Here is an 18735-nt window from a genome sequence, read left to right as displayed (position 1 = left end):
TGCCCTGAACTTCATGCGCGTTTGTTTTGGGCTTGTTTTGCAGGCATTCGGCTTCCTGGCGACGGCTGCGTTCTTCATAGATGTGCTTCTCTTTTGGAAGAAGAAAGGTTTGCCGTGTCAAAATACCAGCCCACCCGCAGATGGACAAGCGGTGCCGGTGGCGGAGAGCGAGAAGCTGAATGCTAATGGAAACGAGTGACCGAGTGACCGAGTGACAGCGTGACGTACGTCCAGCCAATCCAGCCACTTCACTTCCAGTTCGCTCCACAGACTGACGCGCTGACCCTCCCAGTGCTCCCACTTTTCTTTTCCTTTTTTTTCCTTTAAAATGAAGATTTTGACGCAAAGCACAGCGAGGTCGCTCCATTCAGACACCAGAGTTTAGTTTTTTAGCTTTTTTAACGGTATTTTTCTATGATCTGTGTCTATTTTATCTGTCATCATTTCAATCGTACGTAATCCTGACGTTCGAGGGCCTTTAAAACAGTGATTTTAACGTTTGGAGGGAAGAACGTTGCTTTCCTGGATCATGTTTGGCGTGATCTCCGATGCAATGCTGTGCAATCTGCTGTGTCAAAATTGATCGTCCTGGACCTAATAGCAATAACCGAACCACTGATCAGTGCCAGCCCAACCGCCAGCACTTCTGAGTTACTCACGGTTTAATATATCTGCAGGTAAACCTTCAGCATAATCAGCACGTAGCTTTACGCATAAGCCTAATCCTTCTGAGCTTCATTTACCGGCCTTCTGTTGCTCACATAGTCTGAGGCCCCGCATCCTAAACAGGATAGTGCACGGTGTGTGTGTAAAGATCAGCTTTAAAAAAGGGGAAGTCCACCTTTATCCAGATTACTGCGTAACTTTGTGGTTGGTGAACTCACTCAGAGTCGGGGGGGTTTGGTGGGAAACTGAGCTTCACTGTAGAGAAACTGACCCACTCTGATCTCTCTACAGTGGAGGTGAATGGAAGCAGGCATCGGTCGCCATGACTACCACAACACAGATACAGCCCATAATTGATCTCCTATCCAAACCCACCAGTGCTGCTACAACATGAGTCTTCTGAGTTTTATATGGAATGATGATGATGATGATGATGATGAAGGTGGTGGTAAAATAGTGAATAGAGAATCTGAACTAATGCAGTTCTCTTTAGGGACTACTTTCTGTAGCCGCACTACACCCTGCAGCATGTATCCCTCCACCATTTTAATGATCTGATTTTTAAAGCAGGTTCTAGAGCCCAACTCTTCTCAGAACTGTAGAACCGTGTCTCAGGCATCAGGCAGCGTCTTCATCACCATTAGGTGAAGAACTTTCTGTGAGGAGCTTTTATTATTAGAGCTTCAGACGTCTGCTTCCCTTCACCTCCACTGTAGAACTCCAGCTCTGACTGGGGGAGGTTATCTAGAACCTCCACTGTAGTAGAACTCCAGCTCTGACTGGGGGAGGTTATCTAGAACCACACCAAACCCATCAAACCCCGACTCTGAGTGAGTCTGTTTATGCTTGTGTGTGTGTGTGCAGATGGGTAGAATGGCCTTCAGTTCACTGCTGGAGAGTTTTTACACACAGATTTTACACTTCTTTGCGGATACTGTTTTTTATTTTTAATTTTTTTAATGCATTTAATCCAATGAATATTAATTATCCAGTGTCTGTCTGATAGTGAATTGTGAATAGTCCAAAACAGTGCAGTAGTCCCCAAACATCTGCACATCTTCTGTGCAGAACTGTCATCACGAAATATTTCTTGCATTAATTAGGCCCAGTTTTGGCGAGTTTTGGCGCCACCTGCTGGACAAAAGTGCAACAAGAAGCTGCTTGCAGTGAAAAACGTAAAAAGGCATCATTAGAAATTTTAATTTTATTTTAATGTTGGACCAAATATTGCACTGCTACTAAACCTGTGTAGGGAGCCGTACCCGTCTACATTTAATAATCATCAAGTTTTATTATTTTTACTGTAAAAAAAATATGCAACAATAATTCTGTAATTCTGAGCTTCAGTCTAAAAATATTCGACATGTTATTTGCTTGTGTCTATATACTTTTGGAAGCGTGTGTCAGGGGTGTACAGATGTTTCTATTAGCTGAGTAGTGTTTCCCGAGCTGGAGTGTGGCTCAGATAGTGCCAATGGTGTCTTGAAGGGGATCTGAGGTGATTGAGTGAGTCTGTAGGTCTTAGTGGTGAACCGTTGTTGAAGGTTCCTTCACCCCCAAAGTGTATATGTGTGTGTTTTGTATAAGCCCAGGAGGTGTGTGTGTGTGTGTGTGTGTGTGTGTGTAGGCCCAGTTGTTCACTTGTTTAAATGCCCAGAGGACCAAATGGACTGCAAGTCTACTGACAGACGACCCGGCTGCCTCACACGAGCACCTCCAGCTTCATTAACCTGCTTATAGGGGCAGTCCAACAGTTTTTGACCTGGTCTCAGTTTGCTGTGTCTGCAGGAGGCAGGTGATGACCACAGGCCAAGAGAGCCGGTTTTTAAATGGAATGATGATGATGATGATGATGATGATGGTGAAGGTAAAATAGTGAATAGAGAATCTGAACTAATGCAGTTCTCTTTAGGGACTACTTTCTGTAGCTGCACTACACCCTGCAGCATGTATCCCTCCACCATTTTAATGATATGGTTCTAAAAGCAGGTTCTAGAGCCGAACTCTTCTCAGAACTCTGGTAGAACCGTGTCTCAGGCATCAGGCAGCGTCTTCATCACCATTAGGTGAAGAACTTTCTGTGAGGAGCTTTTATTATTAGAGCTTCAGACGTCTGCTTCCCTTCACCTCCACTGTAGTAGAACTCCAGCTCTGACTGGGGGAGGTTATCTAGAACCCAGGATGCAGTGAGCAGCTGCTGATATTAACCTTTATAGAACGTGGCCGTTAGTGGTGTAGCGGTGTGACTCCTCGTATCTCCTACTGAACAGGTGCACCCCCACTTTTAGTAGGGGGGGCTGAACATAAGCATTTGCTCCGCCCACTTTTATCCCCCAACCTCCCCTAAAACACAGCAGACTCACATCCCTACAAAGCTCCTGCCATCAGACTCCTGACTTACTGTGATTATTACATCAATTTTCACGTCAAATTACATCAAATTCTGACTTTTTTACATTCAAATTTAGATTTTTTCCCCATGAATTTCAGTACATCTCTATTTTCTGTACATTTTGAAATAAGTCATGTTATGACAATTGTGCCTTTTTAAAATGTGCTCTTATTTTGTCAAAATAAATTAATACTTTTTCTCATTTCAAATAATTTCAAATAATAAATTGTTGGGAAAATGTTATTTATTTGGTCAGAATAATTAATTGTATGTTCATTATTCATATTGGGGTTAAAATAATGACTTATTTTCTGAACATTTTTTGGCCTCTCGTCAGATAATAAACTTTCTGGATTTTTTAATATATTATTTTGTTGAAATAATCACTTCTTTTCTAGACAGTTTTGCTTATTTCACCCAAATAATGATTTGATTTTTAATGTATTTATTTTGTGAACATAAAGTCACAATGTTTCTCATTTCAGATCATTCCAAATAATTAATAGTTGGGAACATGTTATTTATTTTGTCAGAATAATGACCAATTTAATGTAAAGTATTCTGATTGGGCTTAAAAAAAATACTAATTTTCTGGAGTGTGTCTGAGCATCTTTTTTAAAGTCATAATAGATTGTCCTGGACCAATTTTACCGCCACTAATAGCAATAACTGAACAACTGATCAGTGCCAATCGAACCGCCAGCACTTCTGAGTTACTCACAGTGTAACATATATCTGCAGGTAAACAGAATGAGATATATGAGGAAACTGTCTGATTTGTTCATTAATCTCAGTACATCTTTATTTTCTGTACAATTTGAAATACGTCTCAGAATGTGCATCAGTTTTCTCAAAATATTGCAATTTCACAACAGTTTCATCCAAAAAATTATTTTTGGGAAAAATGTTATTTTTTGTCAAAAGTAACCATATATTTTATGTAAACTGTTTTTATTAGGATTCAATTAATGATGTATTTCCTGGAGTTATTTGTACCTGTCATGATGAACTTTTGGAGATTTTGACCTGTTTTGCCTTTCGGAAAAATTTCTTTTATTATTTTCAAAAGTTTTATACTTAATTTATCAAAATAACGACTTTTCAGAAAAATGTTCTGGAGCTTTGTTTCCGTGTTTTTTTTTTTTTTTTTTTTTTTTTTTTTAATGAAGGTTTTGTTGAAATAATGTTTTTTACATTTGTGAAATGATGTATTTAGATGTTTTGTTTGTTTTTTTATGGGAATTTCTGACTTTTTTTGCTTATTTTTACCTCCAACATATAGAGACACTCTTTACTGTTGCTGTGCTGAAATATATGAAATATAAATGCATAAAATACATGAAGTCAAGAAACCATCGCATCATATCGAGGAGTTTTGTTAATCGTTACACCACCAGTGAGCGTATTCTCCGAATCGGACCTAAACTTAATTATTCCTCTTTAACAGATGTACGGATGAGGCAGACATAAAAGAACCTCTTACCAAACCTGTTTTTAGAAAGTTTGTCCAGCAAAGTCCAGCATCTGCCCATTGACTTCTATTATAATGAAATGTAGTCAGCAGGTTTTCTGTTGTTTTTTTAAGTTCAGGGACTTGTGTTGAAATGCTGGTCTGTGGTAATCGACTGGACTCTACAGACACTGCAGATGGAGATAAGAGTGAAAAATGCTGAAGTACTCCTTTAATATTTTAGACTGCCGGTGTGTTGAAAGACATTTCTACAATAAAAGACATTCGTCCACACAGCCACTGTGAGTGAGTCCTGTCTTCATACACCCGCCCACTTCATTCACACCTGATAGAAGCCCTCTAAACATCCCTGCGCTTTAAAGGTGTGGGTACGAGTGATTAACGGTGATCTCTCAACGTTCTCAGCGTCAATAAATGTATTAATTAATATTATTCATCATAAATTTTTCTAATATTATTACATTAGATTTAAGCATCTGTGACTAAAGAACTCCAGTGTATTTCTGTTTTGATTGGAAGCTCCACCCGCTTCCAGCTGGTCATTAGGAAAGAGCTTAATGCTGCTAAGTGCGCTGCCCTAGAATACACTGAAGGAGCTCCAGTTAAAGGGGAAGTTCACCCATTTTTAAGAATTCTCCACATAATTCAGTGTTTAAGGAGAACACATTCAGAGCAGGGTTTGGTTCGAAACGATGGTTGTTTGTACAGAAACGGATCCACTCTGATTACTCCACAGTGGAGGTGAATGGAGCCAGGCGTCATCGCCATGACTGCAACACAGATACAGCCCATAATTTCATATAATCTCCTATCCAGACCCACCAGTGCAGCTACAACACGAGTCTTCTGAGTTTTATATGGAATGATAATGATGATGATGATGATGATGATGATGGTAAAATAGTGAAGAATAGAGAATCTGAACTAATCCAGTTCTCTTTAGGGACTACTTTCTGTAGCTGCACTACACCCTGCAGCATGTATCCCTCCACCATTTTAATGATCTGATTTTAAAAGCAGGTTCTAGAGCCGAGCTCTTCTCAGAACTCTGGTAGAACAGTGTCTCATGTATATGTTATGTGTGGACAAAAGTATTTGGACACTTTTGTATTCCACCTACTGGAGCTTTTATGCGATCCCTGTCTCAACCCATAGGCGTTACTATGGAGCTGGCCCCCCTTTGCTCTAAGGCTTTTCTGCACTATGCTCTGAGCTCAGCACTTGGTCCTGGTGGCTGGTTAAGCTGGTTGACCAGTTTAGCAGCTTGACCAGTATAGGGTATATTTTTATATTGAGTTTGATGGTTTCGCTGGTTTATAAGCATGACCAAGATGGATGTAGCATGACCATAACCACCAGTGTGACCAATTTGACCAAACAGCTCAAGCTCTTGACCAGTATAGTGTATGTTATGGTTTGGCTGGTATACCCAGGTGACCAACCTGACCATCCTAGTCAACCAGTACCAAGCTTGCTTACCAGCATGACCAGCTTGATTAACTTGGTTGGCCAGCATTAACAAGGTGGCTAAAAGGATGACCAGTATGACCAGCATAACCAGACTGATTAACTTGGTTGACCAACATAACCATCTTGACCAGGGTGCTTGACCAGAAGGACCAGTATGATCATGGTGGTTGACCAGCTTGACCACACTGATTGACCAGCATAACTAGCTTGACGAAGTTGGTTGACCAGCATGACCATCTTGTCCCGGGTGCTTGACCAGAAGGACCAGTATGATCAAGGTAGCTGACAAGGATGACCAACATGACCAGCATAACCAGTCTGACCATGGTGGTTGACCAGCTTGACCACACTGATTGACCAGCATAACTAGCTTGACGAAGTTGGTTGACCGGCATGACCATCTTGACCAGGGTGCTTGACCAGCATGATCAAGGTGGCTGAAAGGATGACCAGCATGACCAGCATAACCAGCTTGATTAACTTGGTTGGCCAGCATGACCATCTGGACCAGGGTGCTTGACCAGCATGATCAAGGTGGCTGAAAGGATGACCAGCATAACTAGCTTGACGAAGTTGGTTGACCAGCTTGACCACACTGGCCCACCAGTATAACCAGCGTAATCAAAATGATCACCCAGCTTTCCCAGACTAGTCAACCAGTATGACCAGCTAATCCATTCTGCAGGTCAACCAGTTTAACCAGCTTGTTAACTTGGATGACCAGCCTTTCCACCACCTTGACCATCAAACCAAACCAGGTGCGAGATCCTCTAGACTTTAGATTTTGGCGTTTTTGCCATTCTCACCGACACTGGCGCAAAGTGGCCGCTAGAGGCCGCTGTTTACCCAGTAAAGACGCAGCGCTGCGCGGGAGGCGCTTTCTCCCAACGCCGCACTGGAAAAGTGAAAAGCCAACCAGTGAGGAAGCATCCCAGTGAAGACCCTCTCCAGCAGCCAGAGGGACGGACACACACCGCAGGAGACGCGCGGGCTACTTTATGTCCCAGTGTAAGGCTGCGAGGATGGAGTTGCGCTCTGTGGAGGGAGCACGCGCTTAATACCTGCCCAGCTGAAGGGAAGCAGCAGCAGCAGCAGCAGCACCTGCTGGGATTATCACTCCTCATCCTCGCGCAGGGTGAGTTTACATGGGTTCTCTCACTCTGGGGGCGTGTAAAGAGTGGCTACAGGTTACTTTAGGGTCACTTTAAGGTGCAGCACACTCTTTTTTTGTTTTTTTTTTACGAGATCATGTTCTGGTAGTGGGCTGTACTGGGGTGAAAGTACTGGAAATGTGGCAGTTACTGGTTTCTAACATCAGGGTATGGTTTAACTAGACTGTGAAGCAACTTGAGAGAAGTGCAGGGCATCAAATATGAGCAAGATCCAGTATCAGCTCTGATACGATCCTGTATTTAAGAGTCAGTATCAGATCTGATACGATACTGTATTTAAGAGTCAGTATCAGATCTGATACGATACTGTATTTAAGAGTCAGTATGAGCTCTGATACGATACTGTATTTAAGAGTCAGTATCAGCTCTGATACGATACTGTATTTAAGAGTCAGTATCGGCTCTGATACGATCCTGTATTTAAGAGTCAGTATCAGATCTGATACGATACTGTATTTGAGAGTCAGTATCGGCTCTGATACGATACTGTATTTAAGAGTCAGTGTCAGATCTGATACGATACTGTATTTAAGAGTCAGTATCAGATCTGATACGATACTGTATTTGAGAGTCAGTATCGGCTCTGATACGATACTGTATTTAAGAGTCAGTATCAGATCTGATACGATACTGTATTTGAGTCAGTATCAGCTCTGATACGATACTGTATTTAAGAGTCTGTATCAGCACTGATACGATACTGTATTTAAGAGTCAGTATCAGATCTGATACGATACTGTATTTAAGAGTGAGTATCAGATCTGATACGATACTGTATTTGAGTCTGTATCAGATCTGATACGATACTGTATTTAAGAGAAAGTATCAGCTCTGATACGATACTGTATTTAAGAGTCTATCAGATCTGATACGATACTGTATTTAAGAGTCAGTATCGGCTCTGATACGATACTGTATTTAAGAGTCAGTATCGGATCTGATACGATACTGTATTTAAGAGTCTGTATCAGCTCTGATACGATACTGTATTTGAGATCCAGTATCAGCTCTGATATGATACTGTATTTAAGAGTCAGTATCTGCTCTGATACGATACTGTATTTAAGAGTCTGTATCAGCACTGATACGATACTGTATTTAAGAGTCAGTGTCAGATCTGATACAATACTGTATTTAAGAGTCAGTATAAGCTCTGATACGATACTGTATTTGAGATCCAGTATCAGCTCTGATATGATACTGTATTTAAGAGTCAGTATCTGCTCTGATACGATACTGTATTTAAGAGTCTGTATCAGCACTGATACGATACTGTATTTAAGAGTCAGTGTCAGATCTGATACGATACTGTATTTAAGAGTCAGTATCAGATCTCATACGATACTGTATTTAAGAGTCAGTATCAGATCTGATACGATACTGTATTTAAGAGTATCAGATCTGATACGATACTGTATTTAAGAGTCAGTATCAGATCTGATACGATACTGTATTTAATAGTCTGTATCAGCTCTGATACGATACTGTATTTAAGAGTGAGTATCAGATCAGATACGATACTGTATTTAAGAGTCAGTATCGCTCTGATACGATACTGTATTTAAGAGTCAGTATCGGCTCTGATACGATACTGTATTTAAGAGTCAGTATCAGATCTGATACGATACTGTATTTAAGAGTCAGTATCGGCTCTGATACGATACTGTATGATACTGTACGAGCGATGTAAGAAGTTAGGAGCAGTCAGAGCAATCAACCCTCCAGATTGGGCGCTTTCTGCCTTCATTTGCATGAATTTGAATAGGAATATACAGTAAATTAGGCCATACTTCATTAATTCAGTATGTTTATTTATTTGTTTGTTTATTTTATTTATTTTGGGTTCCCCTGTGCTTAAATTGCAGTGAATTCATTTTAGTACACAATTATTGATTATTTACTGAAATTAACATAATTTATGCAAATGTTTGGACGCCTCTTTTCAGATTGTGTATATATATATATTAGGGTCAGAATTATCGGGACATCCGTATCAATCTAAAAAGTACTGCGTTTTAGAGCCTTCAGTGCTCCAACCCACCCACTGCGCTTCAGAGAGGCCGTGTTAATTAGCTTGCTTAATTAGCTGATTATTTGGTGTTAGAGTCAGGAAAACACCAAAATAAACAGAGCAGGGATTCTCCACGACCACGATTGGGATGCAGGCTCGGTTCTGAAGCCAGTCGTAACCTTTTTCCCCCTGGTACGCAAAGACTCCCCCAGTCACACAGTGCTGCCATTGACTTGGTGTAGCTCCACCTAAGGCTATGACAATAAATGAGCCCGGATTTGCAGCAGTGTGGCAGCAGGTCAGGCTATAGGCAGTTTCACTGTTTAGCATAATTAACCTATTTCAATTTTAAAGGGGCCATATGCGGTCACATCAAATTAGCCTACTTTTAAAATTAAAGGCCCTAAAAGAGTCCATGTAAACAAAAATCTAGTAAAACAGTAAGACATTCGATTATATGCAAATGAGCTTTTTAGGTGTTACTCCTTCTCAAATTTAGAAACATGCCTGAACTCAGTTCTCCACCAGAGGGCACTGTACAACTTCGCATGGATCCGCTGAATCCGCCGTAAAAAGCGATTGAGAACAAATACCCACGGCTAGTGCTAGTCATTAAAAATGTCTGATACATAAAATAAAAAGGAAAATAATTATTAGTAATATCTTATTCTTCGACTAATATTGAAAAATGTGAAATATCAAATTTGATTGAAATGTCCATCCCTAAAATATCTCTAAATTAGCTCTCTCACAAAGTGTTGAATTTTGACCTTTTTCTAACCGTCTTACCTTGGCACTGCCAATGAACCCATCCCTTGGTACCTCCCCCTAGCACTAGCACTAGTCCCCAGCTCCACCACACCAGTTAACAGACACATGTACCGGCCAACATCACACAGGAGGCATTGCTTAAGAGCCATCTACCCACCCGGGTAGAGCATGGCCCACTGTGCTCTCCCCGACTCTGGCTGCCGATGGCAAAGCTGCATGGCTCGGGAGTTGAGTTCGCTGACCAATATCCATCTGTGCAGACGGTAGATCTCTGTAGGCTTCAGAACTGCCTCTTCTATCATTATTAAACGATACAAGCCAATGGTGGGGTGTCCAGGTACTTTTGGACACAGTTTGTCCGGGATGCAGGTGGAGGGCAGCGTTTTCAGGGTTTAAATCCTGTAGTAGAGAAGAAACGCTGAAGCTTCGAGCGGAAATGCAAAGCCTTTGTTATGCTAATGGATGGATTTTCGTATGCTTTGATAGACTGCTGTAATACACGCATTAGCTTCTGACTGTCGGGGGGGGGGGGGGGCATTTCTACAATATATTTAAATCTCTTGTAATTATCCAGTCATGGAAAAGATAAGCTATCTTTTTCAAAAGGTGCTCGCCGGCTTCCTAGCGCGTCCTTGTGTAATTGTGACGGCTGATGAGCGGATCACATCCCGGCGAATAATTGCTCGCTTGCAGATGAATAGAAATAAGGCTAATGAGATGGGCTGACTTTCAAGTTGCCATAAAAAAATAAAAAAATTACCTAATCTCTTTTCCTCTCTCGCACCAACCAATAATCCGGCAGCATTGAGCTGTGGAGCAGTGGAACTGTGGAGTTCTGTCCGGTACTTTCGGGAGGAGTTAGGGAGTTGGGGCGGGGGGGTGGCTGGGGATCATCATCTCATCATTCAACATCCTGACCTCAGTAACAGCGCTGATACGATACTGTATTTGAGAGTCTGTCTCAGATCTGATACGATACTGTATTTAAGAGTCAGTATCATATCTGATACGATACTGTATTTAAGATCCAGTATTAGATCTGATACGATACTGTATTTAAGAGTCAGTATCATATCTGATACGATACTGTATTTAAGAGTCAGTATCAGATCTGATACGATACTGTAATTAAGAGTCAGTATTAGATCTGATACGATACTGTATTTAAGAGTCAGTATCGGCTCTGATACGATACTGTATTTAAGAGTCAGTATCAGATCTGATATGATACTGTATTTAAGAGTCAGTATCAGATCTGATACGATACTGTATTTAAGAGTCAGTATGAGCTCTGATACGATACTGTATTTAAGAGTCAGTATCAGATCTGATACGATACTGTATTTAAGATCCAGTATCATATCTGATACGATACTGTATTTAAGATCCAGTATTAGATCTGATACAATACTGTATTTAAGAGTCAGTATCGGCTCTGATACGATACTGTATTTAAGATCCAGTATCAGATCTGATACGATACTGTAATTAAGAGTGAGTATCAGATCTGATACGATACTGTATTTAAGAGTGAGTATCAGATCTGATACGATACTGTATTTAGGAGTCAGTATCGGCTCTGATACGATACTGTATTTAAGAGTCAGTATTAGATCTGATACGATACTGTATTTAAGAGTCAGTATCAGATCTGATACGATACTGTATTTAAGAGTCAGTGTCAGATCTGATACGATACTGTATTTAAGAGTCAGTATCAGATCTGATACGATCCTGTATTTAAGAGTCAGTATCAGATCTGATACGATACTGTATTTAAGAGTGAGTATCAGCTCTGATACGATCCTGTATTTAAGAGTCAGTGTCAGATCTGATACGATCCTGTATTTAAGAGTCAGTGTCAGATCTGATACGATACTGTATTTAAGAGTCAGTATCAGATCTGATACGATACTGTATTTAAGAGTCAGTATCAGCTCTGATACGATACTGTATTTAAGATCCAGTATCAGCTCTGATACGATACTGTATTTAAGAGTCAGTAACAGATCTGATACGATACTGTATTTAAGAGTCAGTATTAGATCTGATACGATCCTGTATTTAAGAGTCAGTGTCAGATCTGATACGATACTGTATTTAAGAGTCAGTAACAGATCTGATACGATACTGTATTTAAGAGTCAGTATTAGATCTGATACGATACTGTATTTAAGAGTCTGTATCAGCTCTGATACGATACTGTATTTAAGAGTCAGTATCGGCTCTGATACGATACTGTATATAAGAGTTAGTATCAGATCTGATACATCCTGACCTCACTAACGCTCTCGACGCTGAATGCAATCAAATCCTCACAGCAATGTGGACAGTAGACACAGTTCCTCCAACAAAAGCTGGATCAACTTTTTTATTTTAATTTTTTTAATTAACTCTTGATTTCAGAGAAAACAATGGATGAGATGGTGTCCCAATACTTTTGTCCGTTTAATGTATTTGACCTCATTGTAAAAGTAATGAAAGTAATAATAAAAAACGATGCCCTGGGTTAATAAAGAGGAGCCTGTGTTCATGCCGTTGCGGTCATTATAGTTTGAGGAGACCGGATAATGTCCAGAAATGTCCTCCTGGTGGGATCGTTCGGTGATTAGCGAGGGTCATTGTTTCTCTCTGCTGTGTAACGCTGGGCCGTGATGGCCTGCTCCCGCTATCTCTAAAAATAATCAAAGCCAGGAGAGCGCTGGCCTTGGACCTGCAGAAATGATTAAAGATGTGGAGTGGAGTCGGGGCGAGAGCCAGCGGAGCAGGGTCAGCTCAGGCGCGCCGGCCCATTCGTCATCCCTCACGGCTCTTCAGCACGTAAGCAATTAGGTAATACTTACCAAGGCCAATCTGCTGGCCTCAGAAACACGAAGAGCCACGAAGAGCCACGAAGAGCCGAGAACTGTCCAGAGTCGACCGGTCTTTCAACAGTCCTTCAGAGAAAAGACCACCCCCCCCTCCCTGTGCAAAACTGCGCAGCGTCAGCGTAAAGTATACACTATGTGTCCAAATGTTTGTGGACACTCCTTCTAATGCTGCACCCATTGCTGTCCCAGATGTATGCAAACACATTCACACGTACAGAGCTTGTCTAGTCCTCTCCACTAGTCCCTATAGAGCAGACAGTAAACATCATGACCCTATTGGCACCATGCTGCCTAATGCCAGGCGTGGGCTAGTAGAGGGGTATAAATCCCCCCAGCATTGAGGAGCTGTGGAGCAGTGGAAGAGCTGTGTTCTCTGGAATGATGGTGGTGGTGGAGCTCCATCCAGTACTTCTGGGATGAGTCAGAGAGTTGGTTGAGGATGATGAGGTGGGTGGTGATTATCCAACATCTTGAACTTGCAAGGTACACTTTATGCAAATCCTCACAGCAATGCTCCTCCTCCAAAATCTAGAAAGTCTTCTTCTCTGGACAGTAGAGGCAGTTACTCCAACAGAAGCAGGATCAGCTCTTTTTAATACCCTTGATTGATTTCAGAAGAAACAAAACAACGAATGAGCAGGTGTCCCAATACTTTTGTCCGTTTACTTTAAGCTTAGTTTTGGGTCTGTATACACTCTTCAGAACTCCTCTTTAATTGGGGCCATAGAAGAAGCACCGTGCTTGTGATGAGAACCCTCAGACTGGAACCCTTCAGACCTCTCGTGGGCTGAACTCGCTACGACGGCCTGACCAGACCATGCTGCCCCAATCGCGGCACCCCAGTCGCACCTCCAGCTTGTATCTATATCCCGGCTGGTTGAGTATATCAGAATGTTTGTGTGTGTGTGTGTGTGTCTGTGTGTGTGTCAGGCAGCAGGAGAAACAGTGTGTGTGAAATAACAGCGGGTGAAAGGGGGCCGTGAGCTCCTGAGGGAGAAGCTAATGGCGCTGTGAGGAGATCAGATAAGGCCGCGGTGGCACTCCTCTCGGCGAGACCGGCACCGGCACACAAAAGCACCCCAGAGGACGGCGCTCAGCAGACAGGAAACTGGGCTGTTTTATGGGTGAAAAAAGCGGTGGCCCTGATTTGTCCGTGCTCCATTACTGAAGCCTTCTCTCTTAATGGCGGGTGTCAAAAGTAATGGGACATCTGCTCATTCATTGTTTCTTCTAAAATCAAGGGTATTAAAAAGAGTTGGAGGAACTGTCTCTACTATCCAGGGTAGAAGGTTTCTTGTTTTGCTTGCATTGCTGTGAGGATTTGATTGCATTCAGCGATAAGAGCAGTGTTACTGAGGCCAGGATGTTTGATAATGATGATCACCCCACCTTACCTCACCTCACCTCACCTCAACTCCCCAACACAGTTCCTCCACTGCTCCACAGTTAAATGCTGGGGGGCTTTATACCCCTCTACTAGCCCACGCCTGGCATTAGGCAGCATAGTGCCCAATACCTAATGATGTTTACTATCTGCACCTGCAGAGAGTCCTCTCAGTACCCAGTACTTCTCTATCTCTACAGGGACTAGACAAGCTGTGTGTGCACATTCATTAGAAGGGGTGTCCACAAATATTTGGACACATAGAGATGTGAATAATGACAGCATTGCCAACAGTGTCTGAATACTGTACCTTGGATTGTTAACTCTGTTCTTGTTAGCTACTGTAGCATCGTAGCTCCTAACAGTGGGGAAATGAAGAGGGAAAAATAAGGAATTCCGGACTCCAGTCATATCCCGGATCGCTGACTGCTGGGAAAATTGCCTAAAAATGCTATTTGGTAGATTATTACTTTACACACATTAATTCAGGCCTCAATGATCAGTCCAGCTGCATGTGGAGGTCCGGAAGAGTGCTCACTAGTTCTAGAAGTCTTGCTGGGCTCACCGGGTCATCGCCACAGGTAGTTTGTGGAGTGAGTCAAGCCGTGCTCCGTTATTCCGGGCTCCGCTTTCACCGAGAGCGGTGGTGACTGACATCTGTGACATTTCACTGCGGTTCGCCAGACAGGCTGTAATCACTCAGGCTTTGTGGGCTGTGCGATAAATGACTTTGGCACCGTAATTGAGTGTTTTACGAGGTTGGAGGGGGTGGGTTGGGGGTGTGTAGTGGTGCCGGTTGTTGTTGAACGTTACCTGTACACTTCTGAGACGGAAGTGTGGGTTCAAGGTTGCTCCTGGAGCTCAATCACTTCATCTCATTTCTGGGATTTGACAGGCCTGCTGTGGGTAAATGGGGGGATTTGTCTTCACACTGTCATTGCGATGGATTTGCTGGTGGACTCTGTACACTTTGAGATGGGGCTCCAGGCAGGTTGATAGTGTGGTTGCAGATTATAGTGGGATCAGAAATGCGGGAAAGGCCGTCTGGAGAGCCTCTGGGGCCGGCGGCTTGCTGAAAGTGGTCAGATAACAGCCGACTGTGAGGGCTCACAGCGAGAAATTGAAGGATTGACTCTTGTTAAGGCTTCAACAAGCTGGCCCTCCCCCCCTGCCTCACCCTGATACTCAACCCTGAGATTTCTTTTCTTCTACTTTATGAAGGACACCATCTGACCGCCAGGTGTAGCATGATGGATCGCTTAATGGATACAGTAAAGATCAATTAGAGTGGCAGTAATTACAATCATTTTTAATACACTATACATTGTGTAAGGGGATAAAATATATCAAGTCTATTTGGACTGTATAGTCCAATGAACAAATTATGAAAGAATTAAGGCAAGCATCAGAGCGGGCAGCCAGGTCGGGGCAGCACTGGGGCGGAACAGTAGGAACAGGGCTTCTTGATAAATAAGAAAGGAATAAAGAAAGAAGGGATCAGGAGGGTCAGAGCAAACAGGAAAAATCAGAAGAAAGCCAGGTCCAGAAAGCAGGCAGGCAGCAGCACCCAGCCATTAGCTTGCATTGAGCAGACATCAGGGACAGCTCAGGACGTAGAGAGAGTAAAGGAAGGAAAAAACTATATATGCAGTCTGGTGGATGGGTTCCAACAATAAAGTTAAGACAGACTACTGTAATAATCAGAATCCTAAAAAAATATAAACAGTCGCAGGCCTTGCTAATGTAACAGAGCAGGGCGAATATATAAAGCAGCTTCAACACCAATAAAGAAACAGTAGCCTGTAATGGATGCCATGCTGTTATCTGTTGCAGTCTGCATCCGTGCTGTGAACTGTAGTTGTGCTCTTCCTCAAATCTCGCAAATCTCCTCCTTACCCAGTGTCTCCGGCACACCCACAAACAGAGCCTCGCTGAATGCTCCTCCTGAGTGCTGGAGCTGCTGTTCGGCGTTGTGCTTCTGATAATGCGCTGACAGCTAATTAGTGCAGAAAACACAGTGAAGAACTAAGCGTGGCAGAACGTGAGCAGCGCTACGGGGAGGAGGACTTCAGCCTGTGTGTGTGTGTGTGTGTGTGTGTGTGTGTGTGCATGCTTGTCCTCGCATGCCGATGTTCAGAGGCTTTAGCTCGTTTTCATCTCCTCACTCTGACAGGTGGGTGGCAGGGAGGGTGTGAAGTGTCAGTGGCATGAGGATTTAACACACACACACACACACACACACACACACACACACACACACACACAATACTCTGCCTCAATGGGATTCCTCTCCGGAGGTTTCCTCTCTCTAATGCAGACGGAAGCTCTCCCTCACTGCCGGTGTGTGGAGGCAGTCAGCTGGGACTGAAACTGTCAGTTCCGTTTTGCTCAGCGCTCAGACCACCACCTTCTCTAATTCCACCGTACGACAAAAGCCCAACTGGGCCCGGATGCATTTTCACTAGAATTTAGGTCATTTCCAACAAGATCCAATGATTTTTCAGTTTGTGAAGCTTTACAGTCTGGTGGTAATAAATGTGAACAGTGATCCAGTATGAATCTGCAGTGTGTAGTTTTACAGTCTGGTGGTAATAAATGTGAACAGTGATCCAGTATGAATCTGCAGTGTGTAGTTTTGCAGTTTGGTGGTAATAACTGTGAACAGTGATCCAGTATGAATCTGCAGTGTGTAGTGTTACAGTCTGGTGGTAATAAATGTGAACAGTGATCCAGTATGAATCTGCAGTGTGTAGTTTTATAGACTGGTGGTAATAAATGTGAACAGTGATCCAGTATGAATCTACAGTGTGTAGTTTTACAGTCTGGTGGTAATAAATGTGAACAGTGATCCAGTATGAATCTGCAGTGTGTAGTGTTACAGTCTGGTGGTAATAAATGTGAACAGTGATCCAGTATGAATCTACAGTGTGTAGTTTTACAGTCTGGTGGTAATAACTGTGAACAGTGATCCAGTATGAATCTGCAGTGTGTAGTGTTACAGTCTGGTGGTAATAAATGTGAACAGTGATCCAGTATGAATCTGCAGTGTGTAGTTTTACAGTCTGGTGGTAATAACTGTGAACAGTGATCCAGTATGAATCTACAGTGTGTAGTTTTACGGTCTGGTGGTAATAACTGTGAACAGTGATCCAGGATGAATCTGCAATGTGTAGTTTTACGGTCTGATGGTAATAAATGTGAACAGTGATCCAGTATGAATCTGCAGTGTGTAGTTTTACAGTCTGGTGGTAATAACTGTGAACAGTGATCCAGTATGAATCTGCAGTGTGTAGTTTTACGGTCTGGTGGTAATAAATGTGAACAGTGATCCAGTATGAATCTGCAGTGTGTAGTGTTACAGTCTGGTGGTAATAAATGTGAACAGTGATCCAGTATGAATCTGCAGTGTGTAGTTTTACAGTCTGGTGGTAATAACTGTGAACAGTGATCCAGTATGAATCTGCAGTGTGTAGTTTTACAGTCTGGTGGTAATAACTGTGAACAGTGATCCAGGATGAATCTGCAATGTGTAGTTTTACAGTCTGGTGGTAATAAATGTGAACAGTGATCCAGTATGAATCTACAGTGTGTAGTTTTACAGTCTGGTGGTAATAACTGTGAACAGTGATCCAGTATGAATCTGCAGTGTGTAGTTTTACAGTCTGGTGGTAATAACTGTGAACAGTGATCCAGGATGAATCTGCAATGTGTAGTTTTACAGTCTGGTGGTAATAAATGTGAACAGTGATCCAGTATGAATCTACAGTGTGTAGTTTTACAGTCTGGTGGTAATAACTGTGAACAGTGATCCAGTATGAATCTGCAGTGTGTAGTTTTACAGTCTGGTGGTAATAAATGTGAACAGTGATCCAGTATGAATCTACAGTGTGTAGTTTTACAGTCTGGTGGTAATAACTGTGAACAGTGATCCAGTATGAATCTGCACTGTGTAGTTTTACAGTCTGGTGGTAATAAATTTGAACAGTGATCCAGTATGAATCTGCAGTGTGTAGTTTTACAGTCTGGTGGTAATAAATTTGAACAGTGATCCAGTATGAATCTGCACTGTGTAGTTTTACAGTCTGGTGGTAATAAATTTGAACAGTGATCCAGTATGAATCTGCAGTGTGTAGTTTTACAGTCTGGTGGTAATAAATTTGAACAGTGATCCAGTATGAATCTGCAGTGTGTAGTGTTACAGTCTGGTGGTAATAACTGTGAACAGTGATCCAGGATGAATCTGCAATGTGTAGTTTTACGGTCTGATGGTAATAAATGTGAACAGTGATCCAGTATGAATCTGCAGTGTGTAGTTTTACAGTCTGGTGGTAATAACTGTGAACAGTGATCCAATATGAATCTGCAGTGTGTAGTTTTACAGTCTGGTGGTAATAAATGTGAACAGTGATCCAGTATGAATCTGCAGTGTGTAGTTTTATAGACTGGTGGTAATAACTGTAAACAGTGATCCAGTATGAATCTGCAGTGTGTAGTGTTACAGTCTGGTGGTAATAAATGTGAACAGTGA

General features: G+C 42.2%; 2 protein-coding genes across 2 annotated transcripts in view; both read left to right on the top strand.

Annotated features, from left to right (window-relative positions):
* Nucleotides 1-4804, top strand: part of cmtm6 (CKLF-like MARVEL transmembrane domain containing 6) — a 31802-nt gene extending 26998 nt beyond the window's left edge. Inside the window, exon 5 of the mRNA XM_072692514.1 lies at nucleotides 44-4804. Within this exon, the coding sequence (XP_072548615.1) occupies nucleotides 44-199 (156 nt within the window). The 3' untranslated portion in view covers nucleotides 200-4804. The remainder of the gene's footprint in view (nucleotides 1-43) is intronic.
* A 2110-nt stretch (nucleotides 4805-6914) lies between these two features.
* Nucleotides 6915-18735, top strand: part of cpne4a (copine IVa) — a 95387-nt gene continuing 83566 nt past the window's right edge. Inside the window, exon 1 of the mRNA XM_072692513.1 lies at nucleotides 6915-7134. The gene's annotated coding sequence lies outside the window, so the exon portion shown is untranslated. The remainder of the gene's footprint in view (nucleotides 7135-18735) is intronic.

Source organism: Salminus brasiliensis, chromosome 1 (assembly GCF_030463535.1).
Source record: "Salminus brasiliensis chromosome 1, fSalBra1.hap2, whole genome shotgun sequence".
Lineage (NCBI taxonomy): Eukaryota > Metazoa > Chordata > Actinopteri > Characiformes > Bryconidae > Salminus > Salminus brasiliensis.
The sequence above is the reverse complement of the archived record's forward strand: the minus strand, read 5'-3'. Positions and strand labels throughout refer to the sequence as shown.